Source organism: Nelumbo lutea, chromosome 4 (assembly GCF_056320005.1).
Source record: "Nelumbo lutea isolate HS-2025 chromosome 4, American lotus-T2T, whole genome shotgun sequence".
Lineage (NCBI taxonomy): Eukaryota > Viridiplantae > Streptophyta > Magnoliopsida > Proteales > Nelumbonaceae > Nelumbo > Nelumbo lutea.
The window spans coordinates 92773363-92783283 of record NC_142687.1 but is presented as its reverse complement, the minus strand read 5'-3'; the positions used below and the strand labels follow the sequence as shown (position 1 = coordinate 92783283).

Sequence of the window (9921 nt, the reverse complement as noted above, 5' to 3'; positions counted from 1 at the left end):
GCTCGGCATCCAGGTCCTCATCCAACAAAAATTCACTTCGGCCTATGAATCATCGACCACTTGAAAGCAAACCACATGACTAGATATTTAGCAAAAAAAATTTGATACATCACCAAAAAATTGGTTCATCAATTATCATTCTTTGTACAGCCTCGTTCACAGCCATTGCATGCAGTTATTTAATTTGCTAACTGCTATCCACAGTTATCATGATGGTGGGAGAGTCCAAATGCATTTTTGTTGGGCGAGTTAATGCTTGCACAACAAATGTGAAACAATCCGGCCCCATTGAAATTTGAACAATCTCTTTCTGTTGTTGTTATGCGATTATGCGTTCCTTCCGAAACTCTTTCAACCGTTGCTGCTATCAAGCGCAAGTCTTCCAATCGGTGTTTCGTCAGTTTCGTCTTCCAGCTGGCGTTTGTGGAGAGGACGAAGGGGTCTTAAATGAGGCAAACAGTGGTAGTTCTACGCGTATGCAATATATGGAGAAACAGATTAATGACTTGTGAGGAAAGGAGCTGGCGCAGTTCTTTCTTTCGCTACACTGTCGGGGCAGTTCTTCGAAATAAATGTCAGAGCCCGGTGCAGAAGGAAGTGAATTTATTTTTGAGAATGAAGCTGACTGGAGTTCCGTGGTTCATCCGTTCCCGTTCGAGCTGGATGTTGGTGGAGCAATGGAGAGATGCCAAAGCAGGAAAAAAGGTTAAGATTTGGCATCAGAATGTCTGGGTTTCAATTGCTCAACATTCCACGGCGGTTTATTTCAGATAAATACTGCAGGATGTTTGCAAGTGTTAGCGGAGAATGAGGAAATCAAACTAGGGCAGCCCTGTAGGGCATCAGATTTACTTATGAGAACCTCACATACTGTGGGTTGGCTAAGAGCAGAACATAAATCATAAATCGGAGAGATCATCCCATCTTCAAGCGTAATGCGTCACCGTGTAAGCAGATACAAAGGATAATGAGCGACCTCAGTTCGGATGAAGACTCAGAGGAGGTGAGCTCTTTGGAAAAAAGATAGATAACGATGGAGGGATCGCTGCAGATCACAAAGATACAAGGAAAAAACAAGCAGAAATCAGGCACACTGGATTCAGGAGCGGGGGAGCAAGGAGAATCATCAAAGAGGAAGAGGATGGTAATAGCTGAGTGGACTAGAAGAGGAAAGATCCATAATTTTGGGGTAAGTTACAAATGGTCAACCCTATGCAGGAGTTTCATGACATTTACGCTAATTTATTATACTTTTTAATAATAAATGATTAAACATCAAAAAATAAAAGTAAATTATAATAAAAATTAAATATTGGATTATGACAAGGGCGGATTTGGCTCTCCAATGACATCGTGACACATGACATCTTGGAACAGATAGATGACACGTGACACCACTTAAACAATGACTTGGTATTTCAGATTGTGGTTTCTCTTCGCCTCGACCTGGCGACCTGCCTTTATCGTCAACTTGGCGACCTCGACCACAACTTAGGCCAGCTAGGAGCACCTCGTATAGGGTTGACTTGTAGCACATCGTCACTGGCCGATGTGACCTCAACGCGAGGAGTGACCTCCTTTGAGGGCTTACCAACCTGACTGAGGTCCAGGAGGCAACATGCGAGTTGTGCTCACCGACAAATTTGGTATGCATATCCCGACACTCCCAAGTTTCTCGGAAGTTGGCCCATGTACCGAGTGTTTCAGATGATGGTCAACGTGCATGGTAGTTACCTCTGGGGATCTCAGACCGGTTAGGCAACCTCTCAGAAATCTCGGATGCGATGCATGAAGCCTACGAGGAACAAAGTCTATATAAGGGCACCAACCTCAATGACACGAAAAGGTACACACGATTAAGTATATTCCAGTTCTCATACTTTTTGATGTTTAGCTTGCGATCTACTACAAGAGTACCAATTTAAGCATCAGAGCGACTTCGCCAGGTTAGCCACCCCGGGTCCTCTGACATTGTTTCCTTACAGGTTTCTTTGAAGAGCTACCCAACTTGGCACCCGAGCAGCCTCTTAATTCAATCAAGTCAGCTCGGCATCCAAGCCTTCATTTAGCAAAAAGACTCCAGCTCAACCTCGGAGTCATCAACTACCAAGTAGTCAGAACAATAGAGTGCTGCCAAAAAACCCTTCATCTAATTATAACAACTAATGATTAAAAATAAGAAAATAACAGTAAATTATGATAAAAAATTAAATATTAAATAACAATAAGTTACACTAATTTTGGATAATTTTCAGCAATTAATGATTAGAAATAAGAAATGAACAATACATTACATTAAGAAATTAGATATTAAATAAAAATAAATGACACTAATTTTCAGAAATAAATTGTTGAGAATTTATTAATATTCCAAACATTATTAAATAATACTCATAATTATTATTGGAATATAGTTATTTCAAAAATACTCATAATTATTAGCATAATTATTATTATTACAGTAATGATAATGTAAAAAATGTGAAAAATTATGTTGATGCGGAAACGGATCTTGGTCAGAACACACAGAATCCGATCCAAGACAATCATCATCTTAACCCATTTTGTGCTACAGTGGTCGCTCAACTGGGAGACCACAGTAGCGAGAGACAGGAATAGAACTTGGTTAGTTTTTGAATGCAGGAAAAGAAAAACCAAAACGACTCATTTGATGCCAAAAGCAATTATTTACCAATCCATTTGGTTTTAAACATATGGGTTGATTGTAGAAAAACGTCTTTGGTTTAAACGTGCAGGTGCTCCTTTGTTTCTGAGATTTTAAACGTTTTTTGTTTTTTTTGGTTGGTTTTTTATCGTAAAAAAACCAAAACAACCTATTTCAAGGTTTTTAAAACCAGATCGGACAGAAGACCATTCTGGGTCCAGTTCCTGTCCAGTCCGAATGGATGGTCCACTCTGATAAAAAAAAAACACAAAAAACGGCCAATAACTGTTCCCGGGTCAAATAATTCAACAGTTCAATCGTCCGAGTCAACGATTCACTGTCCAAATCAATGATTTTTGGCTAAAAGCGGTTTTGTGGTAAAACGAAACCATTCAGATGACCAAGTCCCAGTTTTTTCAATCCAACTGTCCGATCCAGTCCGGTTTTGAAAACATTGACCTATTTGACATCAGCAGCAATTTAACCAAAAACCAAAGCACATTTTAGAACAGTTCTATTCTTACCTCTTAAAAATATCGACATTGCATAGAACAAATTTCCTAGATTTTAACGTTTGTGTTTTTTTGGTTGGTTTTTGACGTCAGAAAATGGTGCTTTGCCCCTGTGCTAATTAAGGTAAGTTTATGGGTGTCAACAATGAAGTTGCTGTGAGTCTATGTCAACATTAATGAATTTCCAACTTATGTGAGTCAAGAATGTCCAAAATGATTTTAAAAAATAGAAATAGAGAGAGAACACAAAGGGAAAGAGTTAGAACACAAAGAGTTATTTTGACTTAGAATATCAATATACCTAGAGTCGTGATTGATTTGAATTTGAACTTGTTTGTTGGAGGTAGGAAACTCTGAAACATACATGTTCAATCATGTAGATTTAAAAAATTAAAAATTTTGTAAAAACATAAAAGAAAATTTTGAAGCAAAATTTGAAGGGGGAGGGGAGCATAATATATATATGTATATAAATAAAATTAGATGGTCCATATTAGTATGTCTCTCTAGAGAAGTTATTTATCTATTTTCTTAATTTTTTGCATTTTCTATTTTCTTTTGTTTTAAAAATAAAAAAAATGGCCATTGCTTATCTTGATTAGATTAACAAAACTGCACACTATGAGAGAGAGAGAGAGATGTTTAGGTTTTTCAAAGCTCTTATTTCAATGCACGCTATTATTACATTTCAAAAAGACATTTAAGAGAGAGAGAGAGGGGGGGTGGGAGTAGTAATAATAATTACTATATTTTAAAATTTACAGTATTAATAATAATTATAGTATTTTTAAATAATTATTGATATTTATTAAAAAATAATATTAAATAATGTATTTATTAATTAACATAATGTAAGTTATAATTTATTAAAAAACAGTATTAACAATTACAGTTAACTGTACTTTTAATAAATACAGTATTTTTAATAATTATAATATTATTAATTAATTAAAAGTATTTATTAAAAATTTAAAATACTGAATTCATTAATTAACAATATTTTTAATTAATATAGTACTTTTAGTAATTACAATATTTTAATTAATTAACATTATTCATTAAAAATAATGTATTTTTTTATTAATAATATTTTTAATAATTACAATATTAATAATTAACTGTATTTTACAAATATTTATTTAAATACAATTTAAGCTATAAATAGCAAAAAAATTACATTTAATGAATTTGAGCTTGTTTGTTGGAAGTAGGAAACTCTGAAACATACATGTTCAATTACGTAGACTTAAAAAATTCAAAAATTCAAAAATTTGTAAAAATATAAAAGGGGATTTTGAAAGCAAAATTTGAAGGTGGAGGGGAGCAACACATGGCTTGAATTTATATCTATCTATCTATCAATTACAATTTTGGCCGTTTTTTATTTTTTATTTTTTATTCTTTTGTCAGAACGGGTCGTTCATTTTATTCAAACGATTGAACCGTTCAACCCAAGAACCGAACCTCTGACCAGTTTGTCGTCCGATTCAATTTTAAAACCCTAATTTATATTATTACTACTCTCTCTCTCTCTCTCTCTCTCTCTCTCTCTCTTAAATGTAATGATAATATGCATTAAAATAAGAGGCATTGGAAAACACAAAAATCTTTCTCTAATAATGTGCAATTTTATTAATCTAATCAAGATAAGCAATTATTACTGCTTTATAATTTTAAAATAAAAAAAAAAAGAAAAACACAAAAAAAAAATAAATAAATAAATAGTTTCTCTAAAACAAAAGAGGCATGTTGACATGAACCGTCCAATTTTAATATAGATAGATATGGAAGATATTTGTAGCTCGGACATGATGTGAGGAGGAGCAGATCCAGACTCAATACTTAATACCCTTTCCGGGACATGTGGTTCAACTCTTGAAAGAAATACTTGCTTCAGGACAACAGAACCAACTTACCTGGTCATCCAACGGATGAATTTAGGGATTGTTCATTGAGTACACTGATTTTGTGGTGTAATTCCCAAGGATCTGGACCTCACCATGGCTCAAAGGGAAAATATTTCTGTTCCATTCAACCATTGAGTTTGAATTCGCTACGGGAGAATTTAGTTTTAAACCCATGAAAACCCACATCATATCAGCATGAGGTCAATAAGAGAGTGGAATCCACATTCAAAGTGGAACCAATTTCAGAATCAAATTCTGAGTATCAAAAATGTCAAAAAGCTGTTACTCTGGATGGGGATATTTACAATTTGACGTTGGTGAGAATTCAAAATGATACAATAAATTAATTAATTGGAGAACAGGTTTTAACGATTCAAACCTCAAAAATCAGTAAACTTAGAGAATCATTCTTGTTGGTGGACACCCGAGTCGTCTGATTTTATCATCATTTCCAAATTGAGCAAATCCAGTGACTAGTTTTTCTACTTCCTAATGTCCACTCTTTACCATCTTTTGAATTTCAGAAAGATTGAACTGGAATAAAGATGAGGTACAAAGTACAGAGTCCAGATCAGTTGCACAGAAATGCTGTGTGCACACTATGAACAGTGCACTACAGCCACACATCAGGAACATCTCCCCATGAACGAGGCCATACAAATACAGGGGATGTTCCTGATTTGTGGCTGTAGTTTCCTGTCCATTGTGGGTGTGCAGTGCTTTGCACGCAGCATATCTGTGCTCCATGGTACAAACTCTACCCCCTTCAAAAACAACATTCAGCGTATGCAGGAATTTTCTTAGGCTATGTTTGGTTTGAAGGAAAAAATAGGGAAAAGTAAGGAAACCTTCACAAATCTTGTATGGATTTCCTTATCTTTCCCTTCAAACCAAACATAGCCTTAAGGATTGAAGTTTTGCAAAATCACAATGCAAGAATGACATGATTGATACACAACAGCAAGATTCTCTAGGATTTAAGGATTTCTGAGTGCCAATGACCTAGTAGTATGGAATCAAAATCATGTCCCTAAGTAGCACTTCACCTCGTTAAATATTGGCACAGAGACTAGATTCAGTGAAATTGGTTGATGGTAAATTGGCATTAAAAATGCTACTAGATGATAAAATCCCTGCAAGACTACCAAAGCAGGTCAAGCTGACTACTACAAACAGAAACATCCTTGTCAATGTAACTAGGTGCTTGTCCAAAGGGATAAACCAAATGACCTGAATGGAATCAGTGGAAATTCAGTCCTTTCGATCAGCATTCACAATCTTCTTTCTTTTAGCTACTTGACTTCTATCGGATTTAGAGGGTGAACGTACTAACACTGTTTCTGTTGTTTTTGCAAGACTGGAAATCAACATCGCATCTCTTAATTTGTCGATTGCTTCAGAACAAAAAATATGCCCTTTCTCATACTGCAAGAAATCAATCAAGTAGGAATTAGAAACATAGAGAGAAGAGTTCAAGGTTTACAGACTGGCTTGAATGTCAGGGACAGTCGTCAGTCATTCAAAGTAGACAATCCCCACCTTGCACAAGGGTGGAAACACAAATATGCTACGCTGTACTATAAATAAATATATACGATTAAGAGCCATTGGTATTTTTAATAGTGTTCTCATCGGAATACTAGGGCCATCTAATCAACCAATCATATCTAATACATCTTGTAGGGCTAAAACATATCAATTAGATGACCTTAACCTTCATTGCAGATGAATGATTCATCTGACATTAACCAAAGAATTTAATACTATTCACAGAAAGACCAAAACTGATGAAATTGATTTTATAAAGATAAAATCAGACAAAAAATCCATGTATGAAAGAAAGTTCTACAAAATCCAAAGTTGCATTCTTAATATCTCTAGGACAATAAAAGGGATGAACACTAGTACAGTCCAGCATTTTAGACCTCTTCTTTATATGGGGCCATAAGGACCACCCAATTTGTGGGCACCGTCTAAGACACCTAGCAATGAAAACAAATCAATCAAATGGTCCTAACCCTCAAGTGCGAATGCATTATACATGTGACAAGCAATGTTTTAAAACGCGGAGGCATGACGTGAGGCGTTCCACTACCTAGAGGCGTGAGGTGTAAACCTCCTTAAGAGGAGGGGCGTTAGGAGGAGGATGAAGAGTAAGGGGGGATCTCATTTTTTCTTTATTTTTAATAAAAAACTTTTATATTAAGAAGAATAAAGATGCATAAAATTAGTTGAAAGGGGGGGTCTTGTCAAAGTGGAGGCGAGCGAGCTAGCCCCCCAGCCGAAGGGGCAGAGGGCAAACCACTTTCTTTCCCCTTATCTTTTCTTCCCTTCCCTTTCTCTCTCTTTTTTTTCTTCTCTTTCTTTTTCTTTCCCTTCCCTTTCTTTTCCTTTCTTTTCCTTTCCTTTTTTTTTCCGTCTTTTTATATAAGATGTGCATGAGGTGCATGAGGCATACGCCTCTAGCACGCCTCATGAAAAAAGCACAAGAGGCATATGCCTCTTGCACCTGAGGCATACGCTTCAAGGCGTTTTGGGCGCGCCTCGCCTGGAGGCCTCCAGGCGTACACCTCCCACGCCTTTTGAAACACTGGTGACAAGCCAAAGCCATATCGATTTATGGAAACATCTACAATCTACACTACACTGGTAGTTTTAGTTCACAGCCAAACTAAAGTCCATGTATATATGTAGATTGCACAAAATCTATACTTCCTATTAGAAGATACGAAATTTTCTTAGAACACAAAGGGATAGCACTCTTGTATTTGTAATAGCTACATAACCTGTCGTGCATATGGGGCCACTGGGACCTTTTGAATAGTAGATGCATCAAAAACATATTCTAGACCAGAAAATTGATAGATGAGATGACCCTAACCATCCAACAAAGGGAAATCCTATCTTGCATACTTCGGTTTTATTTAATAGGCATCTAATGAAACATTTCTAATTTGGGCTGGTATATTTGTAGCATGGTTCATTAACAAGAATGTGACCACAGATGTATGGCAGAAATCAGCTTTATTACAAATATGATATCATAAAATTAGCTTCCTCATAAGTGAACTGAGGAACATATTGACCGGGAAAAATGGCACAAACAAGACATACCGCTTCAAGCTTACCAAGAGCATTCTCTAACTTCTTACCAAGCTGATAATTTTCCTCTCTTAAGATTTCAATCTGAAAATATTAAACACATTGAGAAGACAAATGGTGCATTTGCATAAATAAACACAAGATGCAAAGCAAGACAATAGAAGAAAAATAACCTTCTTTTGAGAGTCTATGTACATTTCCTTGTACTTGCTCTTTCTAACCTCTGATCTGACTTCAGCCAAAAATGTGGTTTTAAACCAATCGGCTCCCTGCTTAGAGATGGAGAAAAATAGGATTTCATTAGCATTGCTTTGTAGTAAAAATTCAAGAAACAATGTTAATAGGAATAACCATTAACTACCTTGGACATCAATGCTTGATACATCTTATCATGTGATTCCAAAAGTTTGATAACATAATCAACTTTGTCCCCAAGGCTTTTCGCACCTAGGATGGCCTCTGTATTCTTTTCACACTCATGACCTTCTTCATCACTTTCACTGGCGTCTATGTTTTCAACCACAGGCTCAATATCCTGAGTTTGAGTAGGCAAGATTGTGTTCTGAATACGTTGAGATCGCCTTGGATTAGCCCTTCTGTAATTCAACATTTCCTTCCTCGAACTATTTGTCAGCTTGGTAAATTGGATGTCTGTTTTGGCTCCTTCCAGGGAAGGATTTGAGCATTCAGGTTCAGGCTAAAAATAACAAGATTTATATGGTTACTGAATCCATAAAAGAAAGAAGTGTGTCCCAAATTATGCATCACTAACAAGTAAAATGTCTGGTAATTTTAACAAGTAACAAAATCTTCAATCTATACAATCCCATAACAGTAATAACTCTTAAAAATCTCTGGTGATTTTAACAAGTAAAATATCGAAAACCAAAATAGAGTTTTAATAATCCGAAAAGGCTCCTCTAAATGGTTATCATGTCCTATCTTGATGCTTAACCAGAAACAGCCTTTGCGACGAGCAGATTATCTACAAAAATGAATAAGCACCTAGGTACTGGCAACCCCAGGTTCACATGAAGTAACTAAAGACATATCAAACTAATATATTCATGAGATATGACTACAATATAGGAAAAGAGGTGAGCATGCAAACCCCCCCATCCTCCCCAACAAAAGCCAAAAAATAAACATCAAACCGTACAGAAAACCAAAATAAACATATTTATGGTGGATAAAGCAAAGTTAGTGAAGGGTTGTGAGAAAAGTATTAACTGCAAAGAACACCTGATCATTTTGTAAGAGGTCTCCTATCACTGCCCCTTCCACTACTCGGGGCCCTTCAATGTTCTTCACAGCTGTTCCTCTGCCTTTCGGTCCTTTCCTACCCATCTTTCTTCTCTCTCTCTCTCCCTTTCTTTGAGATTCTCTGTACACAAGCACTCCCTGATTCTCAGACTCTCAGTCTCGAGACTCTCGACTAAACTAACTCAATCTCTCTATAATACGCACCCCTTGTTTCTCATCGGTCTCGACGAGTGGAAAACTGTTCCAGTTGCCATGCAAATGGGGTTTCTAAAAAAAAGGACCACTGGATAACAATTCAATGGAGTCAAATCGTATCCGTCCCTATCAGAATTAGGGATGATCATTTCAGCCCGGTCCGGCCCGAAAATTCTGGGCTTTGGCCTGAGTTTGTATTCAGGCCCTGCTATCAGACCCACAAATTTTGGGACCGGGTTTGGACTTAATATTTCAAGCCAGGCTTAGCTTACATATA

The 9921-nt window shown here is 36.4% G+C and overlaps 1 protein-coding gene and 1 long non-coding RNA gene across 8 annotated transcripts; one reads left to right on the top strand and one right to left on the bottom strand.

Annotated features, from left to right (window-relative positions):
• Positions 1-626: 626 nt before the first annotated feature.
• On the top strand, positions 627-3881 carry LOC148861836 (uncharacterized). Of its 2 annotated transcripts, none has more exons than XR_016094962.1 (3): positions 627-1189; positions 1423-1846; positions 1986-3881. It is a non-coding gene; the product is annotated as an uncharacterized LOC148861836 (long non-coding RNA). The 2 variants fall into 2 exon arrangements; XR_016094961.1 differs by having other exon boundaries at positions 1378-1846.
• Positions 3882-6158: 2277 nt separating this feature from the next.
• Positions 6159-9863, bottom strand: LOC148861835 (uncharacterized). 6 transcript variants are annotated; one of them, XM_088986804.1, is made up of 5 exons: positions 9429-9863; positions 8548-8883; positions 8360-8455; positions 8199-8270; positions 6159-6509 (listed from the first exon to the last, which is right to left on the bottom strand). In XM_088986804.1, the coding sequence occupies exons 1-5, from the start codon at positions 9531-9533 to the stop codon at positions 6336-6338; spliced, it is 783 nt and encodes a 260-aa protein (XP_088842930.1). In that variant the 5' UTR covers positions 9534-9863; the 3' UTR covers positions 6159-6335. The 6 variants fall into 6 exon arrangements, with proteins under 6 accessions (XP_088842930.1, XP_088842935.1, XP_088842929.1 ...); XM_088986809.1 differs by having other exon boundaries at positions 8213-8270; positions 9429-9755; XM_088986803.1 differs by having other exon boundaries at positions 9417-9741.
• Positions 9864-9921: the final 58 nt, after the last annotated feature.

What these genes read in the sequence shown, in the direction of transcription:
- LOC148861835 (XM_088986803.1), bottom strand. Translation starts at nt 9,533, where the DNA reads ATGGGTAGGAAAGGACCGAAAGGCAGAGGAACAGCTGTGAAGAACATT. An exon ending in ATCAAGCATTGATGTCCAAG is followed by an intron (nt 8,456 to 8,547) that starts GTAGTTAATGGT and finishes ATCTCTAAGCAG; the next exon opens with GGAGCCGATTGGTTTAAAAC. An exon ending in CTCTTGGTAAGCTTGAAGCG is followed by an intron (nt 6,510 to 8,198) that starts GTATGTCTTGTT and finishes GATTTCTTGCAG; the next exon opens with TATGAGAAAGGGCATATTTT.